Genomic DNA, 23,066 nt, shown 5'->3' with positions numbered 1-23,066 from the left:
CAAACAATTTAATGGCCTCAAATATTTCGGCCATTAGTAACTTCGAGAATCATTTCTACCCGCATGTAATTTACAAGTCAACTCGAGGGTAGCGTTGATAAAATCTCAAATCATTATTCGCGCTGTGCGTGTACGCGTTGCCTGCGCTGTTGCGTTTTAAAGGCATTATTTGCTTTAATTTCGTTTACAGACTTCAAATTTAGGTTTAACCTATTTGACTAGTGTTTTACTAACCAAAGCTATGACTTCTTTAAAAATGTTGTGTGTATTTAGGCGTTATATGAAGAAACTGATGTTTACAATGTAAGTACTTTAAGCTTGTTCACTTATGCTAATACAAAATGTATTGTAAAGAGAAAGTTACTGACCTATATTTAAATTGTGTGCTTAAGGAAAGTTGTTAAAATCTTTAAAAACGTGACAGCAAAATGTAAATTAACATTTGTTTAAGTTTTAGGTTAGTTTAACGAGTTTTTTTGTCGGTTGGCAACGAATAACCGCAGATAGTTAAAATGTATAACGATCTAAAGTCTATTCCAATAGAACTTGCTAACTATGTAAACAAACAACCTAATTTTGTTTTATCACTGTTTCTCTTTGAATTTTCACACCACCTCATCAAATACCATTGATACCATACACATATACACTATTGAAACGGTCCGTTCCGTAAAATACATAAATATGTAACTGTATCTTGGATATTTAATTAAAAGTTTAAAATGGTTTCATACGTTAGGTTATTAGGACCTGATGGTATGGCGGTTTTGTTTCTTTTAAATTCTACAATTGTCTATGATGGGTAGTGTTGTGACTAAAGTTTGTAATATAAACCCGCTACACACTACCCAACCCACGCTCTGTACCTATCGCCACGGTTATAAAATACATCAATAAATCATTCTTAAGTACTAATTTGTCTTCTGATCGTGATTAAACAAATTAAAAATAAGTAACTACTTGTTTTTTACTTTTAGTATTTTATTATTCGATATGGTTTGACATTAGTAAAGTAGTAAGTTGGAGTCTTGCCCATCACTAGTAAATTGATCATACAGAGACAATTTCAATATGGCGGTTTGTTTACATAGTTAGCAAGTTCTATTGAAATAGACTTTAGGTAGGATCGTTCGGTCTCCGCCAAGAAAATATACATATGTACCTATACGCCTAGTGACTGTATATTTTAGAAATTGGCACAGAATCGAAAAGTGGAATTTTATTGTCTATACGTCATTATTTGACATCACTGTACGTTCGTCATCCCAAAAATATACGTCTAAGATGACGTCCTTACTTTTGATGTCTTTTAAATGTAGATTTACGTGTCAGAGATTTTAATCTATCTTATGGGTAAACGTTCAGATATTTTTATAATGATTCAATTTTGGTGACCGATCCGTTATTTAGTTAATGATTAAAATTGGTTAGGTTAGTTATTTTAAAATATTTCTTTAAAGGGTGTGTTTTGATATTATTTAATGATTTAATTGTACAAGTAGTTGGTTATTTGATAATATACACTTATCTGGCGATGGTTTGAATGGTGCTATAAGCCTATCAAAATGTGTAAAGGCCCGGTGCCTTTACACTTGCTAAAAATTAAATTGAGGTCAACTATAGGTGTGCCATAAACGCACAAACAATACAATAGGATACTGGGCAAACGGGCCCTTGTAACCAATTAGAAGTCGTACGAGCAATTGTCACAGCGGCCCTAGATGGCGCTGGGTCTAGCCGGCTCACACCGGATTTTTTTAGATATAATTCCCCGCTGTAGTTAATTGTAATTTCCGCCATTGGATATGAGAACCCGTTTGCCAGATGTTTTTTAATTGTCCTGGAAGTTAATGAAGGTCGAGGTCTGGGTTTTATGAATGTGAAGCAGGAATGTGTGGTAATTGTCAACGCTGTAGATCAAATCATACCTCTTTTACCACGTTAAGTAGTAACTAAAGTATATTGTATAGTATATTATACATACAGCTTAGCTTACGATCTCGGTAGGCTAAATTGCTGACTAAGATTAACCCTCTTAGGGCCACTTGCATCATTCGCTTGCCTTGGGTTAACCGGTTATACCTGGAGTTCATCATCATCATCATCTCAGCCATAAGACGTCCAGTGCTGAACATAGGCCTCCCCCTTACCTGGAGTTACCAGTACATATTGACGCTGGGTTAACGGTTTAACCGGTTAACACCGGGTTAGTGAATAGTGCAAGTTGCGCTTATTCATTTAACTGAGCAAACCTAGCGTATATAAAATAGGGCCGAACTCGTCCAGCGAATTTGATAGTACACGCAGTGCAAGTGTTATTTACACGCCATAATTTCGTGATTTGATGTTTTAAATAACATTTGCACTGCGTGGGTACCTAATCAAAATCTCTGCAGACTTTTCTTGGTCCAACTCTAACACATACAAATATCAAAAAGACGGATAGGGACAAACGATTATCAACGGCTTGTTAAATTTGACAGAACGAAGAAAGATTTTCATTTTAACATAATAAATCGCGTATAACTCTTAACTAATACATATGTCTACCAAATCTAAATATACATTTGAGTTTTCACACGTTAACTGCAGTCTCGGGCTAGTTCATTTAGCAATAACGACCGCCATTTTATTTTGGTAGTGCGCCAAATGTCTGCAACCTTACTATGTAACGCGTAATATTGTCATAACAATGCTCGACAACGTTCATTACCCCTGGTTTACCTTATATTTGTCGAATTTGTTATGTGAAATAGAGCGTTCGTCCTCAGGCTGCAATGCAATCAAATTAAAATAATTATACTTGTAGTTACCTTCCGAAATATATGTTATCATTTTAATTCTTCTAGCTTAGTTTATTTGATATTTCTTAATAATATTACATAAAATTTTACATAATGTTGCAGCTATTACAATTCTAATTCCATATATATTCGTTCACTGAATATAAACCCGATGTATAGTATACTTACTCAATAAAAAGTAATACAACAGCTGTCAAAACTCAAAAGGTAACAAATCAGATTACAAAGGCTGTCAATATTACATACACATTACATTTTAATAGAGTAGGTACATATATAAATTGAAAGTTATACAACACGCCCAACACCAAAGTTGTTGTCATCTTTATTGGGCGGCATTGTGCAGTTAGTTTGTATACTTCATTGCAAACCTTATGGCTGAAAATAAACTCGTCCACCCACTCCGTACTCTGTGGGCTTTAAGTGGTCTATCTAAATGTACTTTAAGCTGACGTAAATATACAGCAACTTAATCCTTTTAAAAATGTAACTTTTTTATGTAAAAAATCTTATATGATACCTACATAATTATAACTTTGTAAGAAAGGACCAATTAGAATTAATTTTGTAATATATGGCTACCTATGTTACGAAATTTTTAAAGATATACGTTTTGTGGAATTAGACAAGTAGACAGTGAATTGTCACTGTGTGGCATTGGCCACTCACTACAAAAATAAGCAGAACTCAGTTTCCAGTCACTTTCCCGAGTCAAATTGGGCCACTAATATTGGCATTATGGACCGCAGTCGAGACGCAGAACTTTTAGTATAATTCTGTCAATCATAATATTGTTTTGCACGTTATAATTTTCTCAAAATAATCTAAACGTTTCGATGATCGCACAATACACATTATATTTGATGTATTCTTTCCACACTACACTCAAGAAGCTTCAAACCTCCGCTTTTCGCAGAAAACCGATTGTTTTCTTAAATTCGCAAATCGCTGGTATTTTAACATTCAAGGCGTTATAAAATCGTCTCGTTTGTAGCTTTTACAATGGTTTTAGTACGCCACAAATCTTGCTGTCTGTTTAATGTTAACGTCACCTGAATCTTTTTAGATTTTTTATTACTGCCGTCTTGTCCGTTTGATGACTACCGTTAACCTCTAATGTTTTTGTTACAGTCCGAATATGTACCTTTCCATATTTTTAAGAAGGAACTATAGCACGTGCTCGTCTATACAAAGAGACAAAACGTTTTTCCACTTTTAAATATTTTCCATTCTTCATTAACTATATTTAGTATGTTATTAACACAATGAAAAACTAGATTTATAGGTTTTCCTCATTTTTAAATTTGCCGTACATTTTTTTGTTTTCTTTTTTTTTTCAAAAAAAGCGAAACCTAACAATAACATACTATGCTGAAGCGTTCAAATCACAATCAAAATGATATGTTAAGATTTAGTTAAGAGTGGAAAACGTTTTCTCCCGAAATGGAAATTGTACGAAGAAAGTTACTTTTGTCCGTAGCTATACTTCCCTCTTAACTTTACTGCTTTCCCGCTTTACTGCCGCGGTTATATAAGTTATATTATAGTATAGTCAATCCGTCACTCGTTTTAACAAAGAAATTGACAGGGACACTTATTGCGTCAACTCTTCTGCCTGCAATCATCACCAGAATGTCACCTTAAAACTTATGACGTGAATACCATGAAATTTAATGACACGCAGTGGTCAAGCCAATAGATGCAAATGTTTTTAATCTTGTTAGTTACGAGTATACGTTTACGCTGTACAAGGTACCTACCTTTATCTACCTTTGTTATACGTATACAGAACATTAGTATTTACTTATACTTACCTACATGGCACGTGGTTTTTACGGCTATTCTTTATATTCATTCCTTATCAAAGTGTCGAGCTTGGACTACAGACTACGGACTCAACAGCATATTTATTTTCTCTTAGTTGTTAAGTGAATATTATAAAATAAAATTACAAAATGCTATATTAAGTACATAACTATGGAGAACCCCAGTTAAGCATCCCAGCTTTGACCAGGAAAATTTATATTGGTCAGCCATTAAAATATTTACATGTTCCTTGTATTTTCGCCATTTTGATTCCCATATTGATTGTAGATCTCACTGCCCACGATGTTATATATTTATTCGTATCTTGACCTCTTTACCTGTGATAAAGTTATCGCGACAACGTGTACGCCGTGCGATTTAGGTTTATTGCGACTGATAGGAAATATGCCATGGGAATCGAAATACGTTCAAGAAAACCTATAGGTACCTTAGGTACGAGTAGGTAGAAACTTATAGTCTGTTTAGTTTGACTTCTGGTTTAAATTCCTACTTTAATCTTATAGGTATAGGTAGTGTAAATACTCCAAAGTTTTTGTCTCCATCATGCTTACCTACGTCACAGAATAAGTAATAGTATTATCATACAGAACGGACACGCACCGCCCCGCCCCGACTCGGATTACCTCGCCCCGCGACTGAGTTCTGACGGACTCCTGACATACTCTCAGTTCGGCTAGCAACGCCGCGGCGCGATGACGCAACGTTCAAAATGCCGATGTATTTTGCGATGTATGGTTGTTTTTCAAATTCACGAAATAAAAAACATTTATTTTTATTATACATATATTAAAAAGTAGGTTGCGTTTTGTAATTATTTATATTTAGTCCACGCTAATTGTGTATCGACAATTCGACATGACATTTTTGGTAATTTATTGCCGCACCATACTTTACGGAATATTTTACGGCCTTTACGGGTTACGGGTGAGTTCGCATATACGTTCAAATAATATTAGCTGTGACCTGTGAATAGAACAGTTTATTATAGCAAGGATCTAGGAGAAAATACCATCTTGTAAATTATGTTTGTTTCTTTAATTTTAGGAATAAAAATGTTTGATATTTACGTTACGAGTACAACGATAACGCTCCGTGAACTCAAAAACATGTGAATAGTAGCCCTAAGCGACTTACTCACACAATGACGCGTGTACAGACGTGCCGTTCACACATATACACGCAAACGAGTTTTGATGTATGGCGTGTCCGCCCTGTGCCTACGTCTTTACGACTAAAATATATAGGTTCCTATGTATTTCATCTAATTACGTATTAGGTACAATTTTAGATAATCGAAAATTGTACCTAATACTTGGTTTTTACTCGCTCACTCAACCGATAGGTCTTAACTTAAAACAATGCGGGCCCGATTTAATTTTTTGGGATATAATATGTTAAGAAGATTAGGGATATTTATGAAGATTACCAGGAAAATAGAAGCATTACAGCTTGTTCCATAAATCGGCAGATTTATTCATCGTAAATTATTCTTAAAGTAGACGTCGGCTTATAATCGCGTAGTCGTGGTTGAAATTATCAATGACCATGATGCAGACAGACATGATATTATTACTTATCATAATTTCTCAGTTAGGACCGCCTACTGTGTCCTCATTTTAACATTTTCAACCCGCACTTTGTACCGGTACCCAATCCAACGTTTAAAATTTTCCAACGACGGTTCCTTTGCCAACACTAAACAGCAAACAAATTTTAACGAAACACCTAGACTTCTTAATGTCACGCTACTTAGCAAAGACAACAAAATTACAGGATGTTGAAAAAAAGGCAAAAACTTGTAAAAGAACAGAATTGTCGGCCATTTGCGTGATGCAAATAAAAGGTCGCGAAAAACACCGAGATTTGTTGCAACCGTGGTAAATATACTTGGGTTAAATATAGAACCAGTATCGATTACATTGCGTGCACTGGACTGAGGTAGAAAGTAAGTGGTTTCGTTACTTCAACTTGAGCTGACTCATAAAACGACTAAAATAACTTTGAAAGACCTACATAAAATTGACCAGGGGTATTGTCAGGACAGTAAAGTTAATGACAAGGACGGATAGCATTATCTTGTCAGTTTAAGTGTGAAATAAAAAGTGAATAGCAGTTGTACGGAATTAATGGAGGTCAGATAACATCGTTGGACCATGACTGGCAGCAGCACGCCTATAGTTCTCACGGTCCACAATACACCATGATACGGGGGACGTTCGATTGGCATTCATAATACAGCCACACTCGAAGCCTAAAATACCTTCGCAGTTCTGAACCTTTTGCCGTTGTAATAAGGCGATAAAAGTATACATATTTTTGACTGCACGAGCTGGATCACCAAGCTTAGTCATGTGTGGAGATTCTCTATGGTCGGCCGTTAAAGGTATATTATTAGTACTGCAATCGAAGCGATGCACAACATTAAATATAGATATTGCAGGCGAATATCTAACGGATATTTAAGATCTTTGTGAGATCAAGGAACGCGTAGGACAATACTTTGGTTCACGTAAAGAAAATTCATAGTTTCACCGTCAAGTTAATGACAAAGTTCTTTGTCGTATCTGAGTCAACTACCTGATTTGACTACGAACTACTTTTTCTTTTATTTTCTCAGTCTTCTTTGTTATATTTTGTCTTCAGGTCAAATGCGTGATGTTCTTCTGTTCCATAAAAACGTAAAAGATGTATGTAATCGTAATTATATAGCCATCAGTAATGGTTCCCGTCGTATTACCAATGTAGGTATATATATATATATACGTAGTTAATCATCCACTTTCAGAACGTGGGACTATTTTAGTCATTATTATGGGTTTATCTAATCTGGGGATATTAAAGTAACTGTAGCTTTGTTACATAATGGCGATTGTATGTAAACCCTGACGTCAATGCTTCATCGACCGATAGGTATTGTCCGTTAGCTTTCGATGCCAGAGATCCTTAGATATAATCCGTTTTTTTTAGCATTAGAAAGAACTTTGCAGAAGTAAACGTGTGGTTCCAAATCCAGCACTTTTAGCGGTAATAATTTGAAGTAAATTATATGTATTGACCATGTTACATTAGATAATTCAATAATTATTAACAATTAAAGAGCCTGATAAAAACTGCACGCTTGCTTCTGTGGAGTTCTTTCTAATGCTAAAAAAAAACGAACTATAGTTAATCCCTGTAGTTGTGTTCATGTCATCCAGCCTTGCTGTTTGAAACACTATCTTATGGGTTTCGCTTTTTATGGCTCCTAAATGGACCATACCAATTCATCCTGATATCTTTTGGTCATTTAATGAAAGCTTTAGTTAGGTACAAGTACTCAATAAAAGTTCAAAATAGATTGTAGATTGTAAAATTGTATATTGTGGGTCTTAGAAAAAGAGTCATTATCAAACACATACAATCGTGTCACTATTCGATGAATCTTTGTTAATAAAATTCCGCGATATATTACACATACAATGATTGTTCGATTGTCTCCAGACTTATGATTTGCTATGTATGAATGCGCACGGGCCGACATCCGCTGCACTCTGTTTTCAGTTAACCCACGACGACTGAATAACAAAGCCGTCTTTCGAGACAAGTTGACTTTGAAATACGTTCCTATTTCAAGAAACAATGGACCGAAATTAGTGATGCATATTAACCTGTGATGTACCAAACCGTTTACTTTTGCACGGTGTTCGAGAGTGATTGGCAAGACTAGCTCGACATGGAAACAAAAGAATCCGTTGACCTGAAGTTTTCCAATTTACCATGTCGATGATAGACGAAAGCGCGAAAGCGGTGATTGGTGTTTAGCGAAATACCGTAATGCGTTAGTTGATTAAAGGGGGCTTCCGCAGTGCGGGGTCGAGTCCCCATAACATAGCAATGAGTTAACGGGAGAGGTGCGTTCAGTCGCAGTCGCCACCCACCGCCGCGAAGCGGTGGCCGGTCGCTCCGGCAGTCAAATAGTCAACGTTGGCTCGGTCGTGTGTATCGAGAGTCGCGGAGGCGGCGGTCTGCGCTGCGCCGCGCCAAATTGTTGGCGCCCTGCCGCGTCGTCAGCCGCCAGTCGCCGAAGCCGCCCGCTCGTGTGAAGTGTCTGTGTCAAACTCAAACTGCTTTTCGATGCTCTTCGCTCCTATCGCCGTCGAGGCGATGAAGTGTAAAGAGGAAAACTGTGAGGTCGGCGTGATCCTGGAGCACAACTCCCTGATCGTCCTGTCCACGGACAAGACCATCGTCTGCCTCTGCGGAAGGGACAGGAACAACCCCTTCGAGCGCGGGTAATTCACAACATTGCTAATGGTACGACGATTACATCAACTTATCTCGTACGTGCTAACGTAACTCCTATTTAATTGCTATTATAAAGCTACTCAATCGTTACATAGGCTTATCGACTTATTAGCAAATAGATTAGATTCCGTATCACCCAAACAAGTTTAACACAACTTAGGTTGTACATATTTCCAAACAGATACCTGACCAACCTGTTATAATTATTCAAAAAAGAAGTAATTAAGTAAATCCTAAAATCATTAATCACACTGTAGCTAACTTGTAATTGAAAACCGCGCGTTTTCTATTGTATTAGTGAAAGCGTATAATCCATTGTTATCTTCAAATGGTAATTTCTCAGATCTTCTGCTTTTGTGCTCGTTTCACGTCTAAGATCACGGACAATCACTTAGTTTCCACTACCTTTTATGATATAGCAGTTTATTAGAAAAGGGAATTCATACAGGTTAGTTGTCTGATTTTATTACCTGAAAAACGAAGTATAGGGTAATTCTTTAGAATTGGATTTGTTTTGTTTCGTGCTGAAATTGTCACGAGTTAGCAATTCGACGGCGTGGTGAAATCCGCTGTAATTCGCTCATCAAGCGTCTGGTCAAGGCATTCGCGCAATTGGCCATAATCCAGTCTCCTTGTTTACATAAAACTATTAATATAGTTATTCATATCACAAACGTCATTTGACACAAATTCTATAACGTAGGTAATGCGGTTGAAAACGGAAAGTTCAAATGCGTTGACATTACTTCAGGAAGGAAAACTATAATTTTCTTTTAAGTACCAACAAGTTTCTTAAACAATTATTAGTAATGATAATAGATAAGAACAATTAACTGTTACTGTCTGATTTCCCAAGATGAAACGTTTGAACGAACACATTATTAAGTTCGATTCGCCGATAATCCAACTAGTTAACTTGGTCATTATTAATTCTTCCTGCATTTATACCTACGATGTCAACGATGTCAACCTTATATTGCTTCAGCCTATACACGCGCCAAAACTATGTACCTATGTCAAGAAACAGATTACAAATTACAATTTAGAATCAAACTTGAACGTTATTTTGCTAAACAATATCCGTCAATAATTATACATATGTCCGCGTTCGAAATTGCTTTTATAGAATGCCATTTATAGATTGAAGTCTGAATGAGTCAACAGACGGGCAAAAAGTTTAACTTAACGTAAGTACAGGGAACTCGATGACCGCACAGACAAGGTCGTGGCCGGTCGGACATCGCCTCCCAAAACGAATTTATTCAAGGAATTTTAAGTACTACTTAATTTTATATCTTCGAACACTTAAGCGCAATAATTAAGCTTCAGTTAAACCCAATGAAGATGGACTTAAAAGCCTGAATCCTTAAGACTAAAATAACCTAACTTTTTATTTTGCTCTACTTAGTCACTAAAACCTAAAGATATCACAAAGCTGAAGCTATTTTAACACACCTTCTGTTAATTAAATTGAGTTAGTCATAGGTTAGCAACCTTGAAGTATAAAATACCTTTACGTACTATTTTAATACGTCCTGTCTATACGATCTACTACCTAGATACACGGAAGCGAAAGGCACTCGATCTATAAACACTACAGGCATTGTATGATTTAATTGCTGTAATAGAGGCGAGTTAGTTTATCTTTACATTATCTTAAGGTTAATCAAAATGGAGGTTACGTTAACCTTCTGCCTATATATATCAGAAACGTGTTAACCTACACAGTCTACGCACAGGTGGGGCAGGTGCTGACTTTCTTCCGACGTTTATATAACTGACATGGTGACGGGTTTATACCTAAACACCGTACAGCGGCTTCGTAAACAGAACTCTGTTAACAAATGGTGCCCGTTTTGTAAGCAGGGAATCCAGAGATTCATTCATAATATTGAGATGTTGATGTTCCAAGGATGCCATGGAGCAGACTTCCTGGCAACAGTGGTAACCATTAAGAAGGAGAAACTTGCGACTCTAGATAATCAATAGATGGCTGTCGCGCGGATTTTTGTTTTACTTTTTATCTCAGTGGCTTTGAAAATATATTCCGACTTTATACTAGATTTTTCACTAAAATTATACTGCTATGGTATAACTATATACAACTGAAAATAAATGAAAGTAAGACATGTCCCCTTTTTATTATCCTTTGAGTACGCGGAACTCTAAAAATGTAATATAAAAACTACCTACAGTTTTGCAATAACTCTTTCTTAATTGGTTTGGGAGACAATAAGTTTTTAACTCTTTACTAGGATTTTTTTTACTAGGATTATAGTTTTAAATTGCTCATAATATATGCAAAATAGTGTCTCCAAACGAATTTATAGGAGGTTTAGGCTCTCATCATCATCATCATCATCATTTCAGCCTATATACGTCCCACTGCTGAGCACAGGCCTCCTCTCATGCGAGAGAGGGCTTGGGCTATAGTCCCCACGCTAGCCCAATGCGGATTGGGGACTTATATTGCTTAGGCTCTCATATTGCTGATAAATTAGTATAATATATAGCTTTGGCGCGCGTGCTGTAGACTTCTTTTAAAAGAAACAAAGGCTTTTGTTTAACGGATTAGGATCCGAGCCCGAAAAAATCATCTGAGATAATTCATACTATAACCTTATACAAAATGTAACCCAAATATCACGGTATCTAAAGGTAGTAAGATTTTTGAAATGTTAACCCAACAGGACTTAATTTATTGTACCACTTTCATCAAGTGTCAGTGCTTACATTGAAGAACAATAACTTTTGACAACAAAGGCATGGAAGATATTGCCTTATTAACTAAGCATTTGAACCTTTTGACTGATTGAGTCGATAGATGCCGCCTCTTTATTAAATCGTATACCCCTGTAAATACAGTTTGACGTCAATCGAAATCGAACGCTAATAATCATTTCATCAATTTGTATTGTATTGATTGTTGGTAACTGTATAAACTACGTGATGTATGTTTCCAGAATGTTTGCGTTCATTGTTAGGTGTAGGTAAGAAACTTTATTTGTTGCATTTTCATTTAGTGGGGGTCATAAAAAGGAAAGTTTTGCGTTTCAAGTCAGACTCTGTACAGTTAAAATAAAAATATGTAAGGTAAACGTAACTGGTGCTCGACGCGGTCCCAGTACATTGTCATCTTGAAACTTAAGTCATTGTCAATAGAGGTGACAGCAATGTCATCTAACTGGGCATTAGCATGTCGAGCACTAGAACGTCCACCTTATGTACATACAAATATGTACTTATAATTGGCATTTTTTAATTTGATAGGTAATCAACGGTAAATAGCGTGATCATGTCATGTTTAAGTACCGATAGCCTCCCATTGACGTCAATAAAAAAGGGGTCAATAAATGGTGGCATGGTAACCGAATTTATCTCTATTGCTTCGCTTTAATAATTGTTGAATAATATGACTGCTTGATGAAATCGTTGTATATCATATTGCTTATTACGATTATGATGGTAATATTACCTAATAGATTAGAAAATGTTTATAAAGATTTTGATTGGCACATCTGATCGCATAATCATAATGGGTTGAATTCGTTGTTTCGTTTCACATTGGTCATTCAATTAATGTTGTGACAGTTATAACAGTTGATTAATAAAACTGTTTCTAAGCGCCATGGCCGTTAAAGAGGCATAGCAACCAGACGAAACAAATATTGTTATGCTAATGAAGGTATTATTTCATCCAGGTCTCAATGCCAAACACAAACAACCATGCTTCGCTTCCACGTTACCGGATAGGTGTTATATTTGACTTGATTTAAGACAAAAATAACTAGATTCTGTAGTGATTATGTGAACTTATTCATAACACCGACATTCTCTTCTAACATTGCGTCAAGGTTTTGCGTTATTTAATAAATATTTCATGACATTACCTACTCGTATTTATTTATAAAAGCGTGTACCTACCTACTTGCCATGTACTCTAAGATTAACTTAAGTTTCGTTTTAGTATTCAAAAACAAAAACAGTTAAGTCCCAAAGAACGTATAGAAAATATGTAGGTAAGCGACGAATTAGGATAACCTAATTTTTCGATAATCTTAGAAGGATTTTGTTTAAGAAACACCTAAATAATAACGCCAGTTAAGTAATAGGATCATAATAATATATCATCCTTGACATAGCTGAGCTGACACTTATCAAAGATAACGTTACGTAGGTAAACATACTCGTAGATGTAGTAGGAACGGAATTTGATCTCTGCAATCTGTCATTGATTTATTATGAAACTGTGTACTATACGACACAACTCGTGGTTACTTGCTGTCCTTATAATACCCCCTAGACGTCTCAAGGGTAACTGAATGGCTCCTTACCTGTGTTTTTTATCTCATATGCCATTATACGAGTCAAAGCCCGAAGCTTTGCTTAGCTAAGGGCATTGCTCCTCGCTCTCCCTTGCCCTGCAGCCCTACTTTGCCTTTTGTAATCGAAACCGCTAAATTCGTACCTCCTCTTCCCGTCCGTGCATTCGAAGGGTCGGTGGAGAGAGATGCAATAATAGCATTCGCTGCGTCTACTAGCTATGGGCCAGCAGTGCGTGGAGTGTATATATATTTGTATGCATATTTATACGGGTTCGAGATCCCATGCTGTGGACTTTGAACTCGGTTAATGGTGAAACGCAGCGTTGATTGAACCCTCATTTTGTTTCAACGATCGATAGTCAACGTTGCTTTGCTAAAAGCAATTCTAATGGATGTACTCTTTCAGTTTTCATAACCGTTCACTATTAATTGTTGGAACGGCACGAAGCAATCACGCTTGAAAGTAGATAAGTGTTTACACGTGCCTAGAAATATAGGAAATGTATTACCTCAGCCTTCTTTTGTTTAAAGAATGTATGTCGCTGCCATTTAACGTTTGTGTCACAAAAAAAATTAATTGTTATTCTTATTTAAGTACTTATGTTATTGTTTCTGTATTGCATTGTTTTTGTATTTTCATTACGTACCAAATACCTACAAATGGTCCTTTGACGTAAAAACTTTGTTCAGCCGTAACTCGTCACAACAACATTGTTTACAATCATCACTCACAGTCGCAATTCCGATTAAAAACAAAATTCGCATATTAATTTGTAAAATACCTAGTGCGCGTATGCGAGAAACCCAACGGTTGCGCATAGATGCGTCACAGACCATACCCTCCTGTCAAGATACGATTGCGGGCAACCGTTCGTAGTTTTTCGCGGAAAAAGGCCAGCCACATCGTCAGGCTGAGCCCCGCCTCCCCCCCTCCCCCCTTCCCGGCCGCGTCACGTACGCATCTATAAAAGCCGTGCGCGCCCCTCCACTTCAACTCAGACGCATGGAGTACTCCGTAGAGGTCGTTTGGCACGAGCGAGCGCTTTGCTAGGCACCTGCCGGCCCATCTTCACGATATAATTCTAGTCATCGCGTAGCATCAGCTCGCGTACCGCGGTCTCCGCACGTTCCTAAGAACAGTGATAGTGCAATATCCCCCTACTAATTCTAAAACTTGTGATAATTTAATTTAAAATTAGTTGTTAGTTACGCGACACGGCTGTGAGTGATTGTGAAGCAATGTTGTGACTGCCCGACTGGAACTTGTTACCTGTGATCCAGCCCAGTTGTGTCGAAGGACCGTTTGGATTTGGTACCATGGTTGGAAACAACGGTACTATGATGGCGATTCGTATCGTCCACAGCAAGCTGAGGAAGCGAGAGGAGCACTCTGCCTCGGTGCACCCCGCCGAGGTGCTGACGCCGGTGCCTGCGCCTGCGCCCGAGCCGCTCGCCTTCCGCCAGCAGCCGCTGTGGCAGTTCCCCCCACCGCTGCCTCCGCCTTACGTCTATCCTCATGATCAGGTTGGTACTTCTCATTACCACACACTACTAAAGCTCCAGTTGGCTAATCTATAAATAATAACAAACGAACTCCAACCGTTACTCTTGACCTCATTAAAGCTCTGCGTAGCCCCCGCGCTCCAGTCCCATTATTGCCTTGGCAACGATTGAAACAAATGGAAAGTTGTATGCTGCAAACGTTGCATTATGACACGATAGAAATCGTGACTGGTCTGACCCACGCCTGAGAGAGAGTTGCTATTATAGCATGGCCACGATATCTACCTAGCGCTAAACAAATTTAAATGTCGGGACACGCTTGTGAAGTAGAAAGCTGTACAAGGCGAGCGTGTTGTAACACTACGACCTTCTTTCTTTGTAGTTGTCTGCCGTTCAGACGAGGCTAGCGCTAACGTGTACTTTGAATAATATTGCAATACTTACCGTCAAACAATTTAACCTCATTTGCACGCTCTAATAACTCCGTCTCGAGGCCTAGCTTAAACCTTCAATGCACTGAATGATGATCCATGTGTGCTGAACGTGTGTAAAGACCACACACACTCGCGATCCATCAGGAAATATAGAATGCTAATGTGTCTTTGTAATAGCGTATTCAAGGCTTGTTCTCATGTGGCCTCAACGTTTACTTTGCTATACTTCCTAGTTGCAGACTTAATATACATCGCACATTTTTAAACAAGCTTAGCCACGCCGAGCCGGCTTTAAATGTCATCCAGGGTATACATGAACCCGAACGAAAAAAAGAATAGTAACCCAAAGCCGGGCATGGGATAATAGAAGCCAGACACAAAAAGTTCCCTCGAATAATAATACGCCCGGGACGACCTTCTGTTTCAAACGTCTGCTCGGATAGCAACGACGTCTCAAAATAACAGGCATTGTGTAACGGCTGTAGGTTTCAATACCGGTGCGAATGCAGCAAATGCATCGGGGACGCTAACGGAACCGCTAAATCGGGCACCGATCCTTAGGTCAACAAACTCTCTCCACATGTAGAAATACCTGACGGTATGTTTTCTTTGTTTCTAGGACAATCTGATGCAGCCCCTTGGTAACGAGCGCGCGAGTTTCCGCAGCCTTCGCAAGAACATCGGCGGTCGTTGGAAGCGCCTGGTGAAGAAAAAACCTGAACAAGAAGTGTACACGATTCCTCCCGAGCTCAAACCTCAGCTCAAGCAGATATACGTGTACTAGCCCTAAGAGCAACTATTGTAGCAGCAGCGACTGTTCACAGCACTGAAGCAGGGACCCTCACGCTGATCGAGCGATGACTTCAGCTAACTATACGGTTGTCAATTCACATTGCATATCGTAAAAACATTGTCAGATCATCTGCACGGCTGCACAGCCCCTTTATCTCTTGAACATATCGTTTAGACCAATTATTTTCTAATGACCAATGTTAAGTAAATTTTACTTTCATTCAGCACTATATTGTGATGTAAAATCTAGAATTTGTATTAATAAGTATTAGAACACTGAAGTGTGTGTTGTTCCGTTGCAGAATTCCGAATGTTGTGCAAGTATGAGTGATAGTTAAAAGAATTTTAGTTAAATGATTAATTTAAAGCTATGAATGATTTAGGAAGATGCGGTCGCGCATACTAGTGACGAAAATCCAATAATTATGATAAAATAAACGATGCCTTGTTGAACGTATGTAATTTTGACTAATTAGGGCATTTTGTAGTTCATTTAACTTATTGTAGACACGATCGTTCGTAGACGAAATCGATCAAATAGTTTTGTGAAGCTATATAATATATACACGTATGTATGTGCATGAAACGTGGTGTGTGACCAGCTATAGATTGATGCAGTATTTTATTGTCATTCATGTGTGTTGTGAGCGAGACTGAATTTATGGTACAATCAGACCGTAACGTGACTTATCTTTCAAATTCAATATTTTCTGATATTATTGACGTTCTATATATTTTCAATATTTCTCAAGATGACCTAGTTTGTTGAAAGTTGCGTTACATGCATGTTATAGTAGTATAATTTTGAGATTCTCGCCCGGTTCTTACTGTGATAACTAGAAGGAAGAATAAAAAATGTAAAGATGACATATCGAGTTTGAATTGCCTTACCCTGATCAATACAAGTAGGAAGGACCGAGGGCCGAGAATGTATTTAGCTCATATTGAGCCCGATATTGTGAAGAGTTAAGTTTGTAGCTAATAGGTACAATTCAGCCATTTTGATTTCGTTATCTCGCATTAGAAGACACAATGTTATACCTAACAGATTTCTAACAGAGTGAAACGTTGAAATGTAATCTTTCATTGAAATATTAAAATATAAATTCCATCATGAATATTTTGTTTCTATTGCCCCAAAAACACCTAAAAAGGTACATATTTTATGAGTAATAAAATCAAAGAAAATCTTACAATAAATAGGTAGCTCGAGTAAAGGTCAATTACCATAATTGGCATAATATCTACTACAACATACTGACTATCAGATATAGTTACGTAATACACGCGACAGCAAAACACAACTGACCCTCAAAATCTATATTCACAAAATGTGAAAGCAAAACAAATCTAATAATAACAACAAATAGGAAAACAGTGACCTCTAGTAGTAAAGTTTGTTATTGTTTACAAAACAGAAAACAGCGCTATCTACAGGCCCGTTATGTAATTATTATGGCACGCGATAACGGTCACACTTTAGGGTAATATACATTAAGTCACTAGGTCATACTCTTGACCATGATAGTTCAGTCAACGTCTACAAGATGGCATTGAAATCGCTGGTGACAGCGCCATCTATGGGATCGAGCTGACACTAATGACACACAACTAATTATGGTTTCGCCATAGTCCAATATTAACATGCTAGATGTCGTTGTAATTAATAATTTCCTTGAAGCTTGAACTTGCATGTATATGATTTATGATACAAAATAATATACTGAAGTGACAGGTTTCCATTATTTTTACAACAATCTAACTATTACTCCCTCGCAATCCTGCAAGAGCAGAAGGCCGGTATTTAGTAGAAAAAATATTATTGAAACTTAATAAACTATACGCTAGGAAAGACGGTAGGAATGCATATGTACAGTCATATCCCCATCAGCTCCATAATTGACAGAACACTTGGCATGAAAACTTATTGTGGTCTGATTTTATACTTAACTTGAATCGAAGTCTTGACTCTATTGAGATATACAAGAAAAATCTTAGAAATATATTTGAATTTCCTACATCAATATCCATCATTATCTAACTTCACCACCTAATCACGTCTTATTATTCCCCCAACGCCAGTATATAAAACGCTAACAAAGTAAACAACAATGAAACCTCATAATCATAAACCATCTTCGCCGGATCATTCGGGAGTAATGTTCGTTTTATAGCACTCGAAGATTCGCAGGAAATATCAAACTTGTATTCAATCTTTGGCGCTATACGGAGCGTAAAATGACTTCGGTCGACAAACTTGTAATATATACTTATATTTTCTGCAGGAAATGGTTTTATCACTGTGGAAGTTGTGCTTGAGTTGAATTAACTTGTTGCTTGGAATTTCAGTGCTCTGATTTAAAAAAGTACCTAGCTATAATAGGTACACGGTGTCAATAACAAATATTTTGAGATGTGACAAAGCACTGATTATTGGGACGTAGTACCATTATAAAACATGATAGTCCAGACCAAAGGGAGGTAGTTAAATAATAGAGAAAAAAGTACATAGAGAGATTTTTCCATACATAAGTTTTGGTACCAAAACGACTATTATTTTCGTAGTCGTTTTTAACTTTTTACCGTGTTTTTATTCATATTTAAAATTACTTATGCAGAACGTTACTTCATCATCACTTAAAACCGGTCCCCCAGATTTCCCAATTAAAACCAATTACAAGATCCCATAAAAGTACAAAAATGAGAGGGCTAAACTAATCACAAAGTCAATTATTACTTTTTCCTGCTATTCGATTAAAATTCCTCTAAGAAACAAAACGTCGGTCATGAATAAACATATTTCGGCCAAGTCAACATAACATCCCGGAACTGAAAAGAAATTTGTTAGAGCGAGGCGGACTAATTTCTTTTAGCAAATTGTTGTAATCCGTTTACGAGAGCTTGGGTTTGGGGAGGCGCGGAAGTTCCACGTTCATTGCGTTTTTCGGAATGGCCTCATTTAAAAGTTAGATCGGTTTTTACTTGACCGAGAGTGAAGGGAGGATGAAGTAATTCAATTGCATTTTATTAAGCAAAGCGCAAATAAAGCGTCTAATAGGGAAACTGGGTTATATATTAAAGAAAAAGTATCCAAGCTCTCCAGTAGCCGTGGCCGAAATCGAACCGGCGACATCAACTTACGCGGCTAACGCCCTGGGCGCGTAACCAATGTGCCAATCGTTAATGTATCCTCCGTAGCATATCGTAGTCATCTCTATCAGTCTTCCACAACCCACACTAGTGCGACAATGACAGTTGCTACGGAACGTAGGCTACGCACCCTGAAACTCTAGGCTAACCGCCAAGGCGCGCGGCGGTACTCGTTTTAAATTCACGAGTCTCTGCAAATAAACATGCTCCATGTACATGAAATTAACTTTAAAATCTCTTACCCCGAGCAAAAACAACTCTGTTTCTCTTACTTCAACTGTCCTGAACTGTCCTCATAGAATTTCTAAAATATCTTGCCACATCTCGCCTGTAACATACGTTCGTGTACCTACCCAAAGTGTGCGCGGCCAACAATCGTCATTTAAACGAACAAGGGTATTTAAAGGGCACATTAAGGGGCTCTTTAGAGCAATTAAACCGGCTTAAGTAGAGGCCAGTGTAAGTAGCCGCGATTCAGAGGATTGAGGTTCGGACAAATTCACTTGTTGAGGTACTGGGAAAGGCCAAATTCCTTTGCAACCTTCGTAGTTTGTGGAGTATAAGCTGGCGCGTTTGTGATTTAAAGTTGGAACTCGCTTTTTCTCAGTCAGGTAAAGGAATTCCGGTAGAATCCATTTTTGCATTGGCCACGTACCTACTCGTAAAAGTCGTAAACATTAGCATGGATGTGTGAAAAAATAAAATGATCGTTGTTCATTGTCTCAAATTAGGCCATTGTCATCTGACAATGACAATGACGATTCGCCGCACAATTCTGGTACCTAGTAAGCAATGTACATTGCTGGTCCAATCAGTAAATATGTATTGACGCTACGTACCTACTGTCCTTACTTATCGACCCGGAAATGTATTAGGTACATAAAATTGTCAGTGTCAGTCACAGAAGAAAGAATGAGCGCGCCGCGTGTCAGTAGTCAGCGTGGTGAAATAGGTGACTTCTGGAAGGATAGTAAGATATATAGCGTATCTATCTTCTAACATGCTTTAAAGTGATGGCCACGGTGATAGACTAAGAGTGTTCTGGTAGAGGTGCACAGCATACAATCCGTCAGCTATCAATATTGTTCACAAGTTGTAAAAAATCTCCCCATCTCCCTATAATCATCCGTGAAATAAACTCGATACCAAAATTCCAGATTTGGCCGGCATATGCGCCTCAATCTTCCAAACAAACGAAGCGCGAAAATAATATTTCGCCGCACGAGTTATAATGTTACAAAAGCATAGCAATCCGGTTGACTGCGCATCAAAGGAAGTAGCCTTGGGGTGCATTCGGGGCGCATAGGCCACGCCACAGGTTACGCGTGCGCCGAATACTTAAACTCTTGATGTTTTCCTATTCTTGCCTTCAAAGTTGTTTCTTAGTGTAGGGTGTTCAGTGTTAGTCTCGGATTGAATGTCTGCGTTCAGCCTTAACTTCTAATTTTTATTTATTTTGTACAGTTTGACGGGTTTTCGACAAAGGCACACATCTGGAGAATGTCTGTTTTACCTAAGCGATGGAACATAGATACAAAAATCCAATTTGAACTGTAACTTAACTTTAACTTAAGGAGCTGTTCTTACAAAGTTCTTACTTAAAATGTTCTAACACGATTTAAGATCTCTGCAATTGCTCTGCAATGCTATTTAGGGAGGTGTGTCCAGCGGTAGTCTTCTTGCAAAAATGAAAATTATGTTTTAGATTCAGCGTTGCTTAACTGTTAGTCAAAAGCTACATTTTAGCAAGCGACACCTGATGCTGACTGTTTTAAATTTAACCATAAAAAGTTATACGTCCTTATAAGAAGTTGTAGTATTTTACATAGAACTGGCTCCAAAAATGCTTGTCCGATGTTTAGTATAATATCAGTAGCCAATTATATATATTTATTTTGGTCCACGAACTCGAACAAAAATATTTTAAAACAAACGATATTAAAAAGTCAAATTCTAGAACAAACAAACCAGCTGAAAAGAATTTCTCTTTTTGATGAATAAAACGAATTACTAGATAGAATCCCGAAATCAAAGCGAAGTCACAAATCATACACTTTCAATCATTTTAATCAAAATGTCCAGTGGCCAATCAATCAGACGCCGTTCATTTCAACATCTCGAATGGATCTAATTTCCTCGGATAAAATTCCAATTTAGCCTTTTAGAGTCTTTGCAAATCTTAAAAATACTTCTCGGTTCCGATTACTTAAACATTTTACCGGAGACTTTCATTTGTGATGTTTAACAAAGGGATCTGCTCACGATTGACTTGAGCAGTTCAAAGGGCGGAGGGATGGGGAAATTAACGCAATGTAGGGTGTGCAATCGAGGAGCAATGGCTTCAAAGGGCGAATGATTTCCCTATTTTCTTTTAAAAAATCATATATGTTGCCAGGATTGGTTATAAGATATTTTGCACACATGATATACTCGACAAATTCAAATTTTTTCGGGAAGATTGAATTGGAATTGGATTAGGATTACATAAATATAAACAGCATTCATAATTAAGAATCAGGTAACTTACGCCGAAGTGGAAGTGCAGTTTCGACCAATTACACAGCACTTGACATTTAACCGTTGCTAATTGAGCGCATCACAATGCAGAGCCGAGACTTCGTAGCATTTCCATCTGGATGAATCGGTTTTTGAGGGTTCCTCTTAGCCCTAGAAAGATAGGGCCCATGCCGTTTTACTATTATCCACCGGCACGGCGAGACAAAGCTAAATAGTTTATAATTTTAGCAGTAAATAAATTATAATAAAAAGGTGTTTGTTATCTACCGTACTACTGACTGCGCCACTTTACATATAAAAAAGATCATGTAGGTAGTGGAATTATCAGTACCTACTTGATAATAGATGTTGCGGCAACCGAAAAGTCTTATGCTCAACAATTTTCAGCTAATATTACAACCGGATTAAATGGAACTCTATTTTCAACTCCTTCTGCTTCTAATATTAGTTTTAAATTGCTGTTCAATACATTTTTCATGAGTCGCCACACGAGACATCTAGTATCGAGTAGCGGTACTGATAATTCCACTACTCGATGCTAGATGTCGACTACGAAAATAATAGTAGTTTTGGTATTCATTCTATTCTTACTATATTTTTCTATGCCGAGACTGATAATCAACAATAATGAAAATCTATAGAAAACGCTATTCGAAATTGAAACTATGTATGTCAACTATGTCAAGTGACTCTTCGTAGCATCCTGATTGATATATTTTGTCTTTTGGTTTATACGGGGTGTGGCCTGTAATATGAGCAAAAAATTAAATTGTAGGCTGTAATCCTCATACTGACCAACATTTGTTCAACAACTTTTAAAAATAACTTGTGGTTTGATTTTTAATTCACTTTAAAGTTTATTCTAAGACGCAATGTATTGCGAATTTTGTTAAGTTTAAGGCGTGAAAAGCAACGTCAATCACAATGATATGGCGTGGCAATGGCGTCCATTGAAGATAATATTTATTTTGTATGAAAAATAGGGAGTCTAAATATTTCATAATGTTTAAAAGTTGTTGAACAAAAGTGTCACCGTTTGAGGAGTACAATCTATGTTTTAATTATTTGCTCGTGTTACAGGTCACACCCGGTATAAAAAGGCCAAAACGTTTAACGTTTGTCGATGTACGTTTGCTGGACCTCCAGGTCAGATTTACAACAGAAGTCAAAGGTTATTTTATGCATGTAGGACATGCCTGAAATAGTTGAGTTGCCAATGGAACTGCAATAACCCTAAACTGAGTAAAAAGACTTGGTAAAATAAACTTAAGGCAAAATAGGGGTAAAAGAAAGCCCTTAATTATGGCTGTAAGTGGAAGAAAGCTTTCAGTTCACGCTCCAATGAATAAATAAATAGCTTTCAATGGGCTGAACCAGTCGAAGTGTTCACGCGAATACTGTAGCAATTTCTTTAATGACGTAACTGAGTT

At 37.4% G+C, this 23,066-nt stretch overlaps 1 protein-coding gene across 4 annotated transcripts in view; it reads left to right on the top strand.

Annotated features, from left to right (window-relative positions):
- The window catches only part of LOC134664597 (uncharacterized), a 344,627-nt gene extending 327,540 nt beyond the window's left edge, over positions 1-17,087 (top strand). For 3 of the 4 annotated variants that reach the window (XM_063521328.1, XM_063521327.1, XM_063521329.1), the window contains 2 exons: positions 14,605-14,764; positions 15,797-17,087. In XM_063521328.1, the coding sequence (XP_063377398.1) occupies positions 14,605-14,764; positions 15,797-15,961 (325 nt within the window). In that variant the 3' untranslated portion in view covers positions 15,962-17,087. Of the gene's footprint in view, positions 1-8,541; positions 8,903-14,604; positions 14,765-15,796 lie in introns of those variants that run through there. The other variant, XM_063521330.1, reaches the window with a different exon arrangement.
- The last annotated feature ends 5,979 nt before the right edge of the window (positions 17,088-23,066 follow it).

This window comes from Cydia fagiglandana, chromosome 5 (assembly GCF_963556715.1).
Source record: "Cydia fagiglandana chromosome 5, ilCydFagi1.1, whole genome shotgun sequence".
Taxonomy (NCBI): domain Eukaryota; kingdom Metazoa; phylum Arthropoda; class Insecta; order Lepidoptera; family Tortricidae; genus Cydia; species Cydia fagiglandana.
Note: the sequence above shows the minus strand (reverse complement) of the source record. Positions and strands in the feature narration are given on the sequence as shown.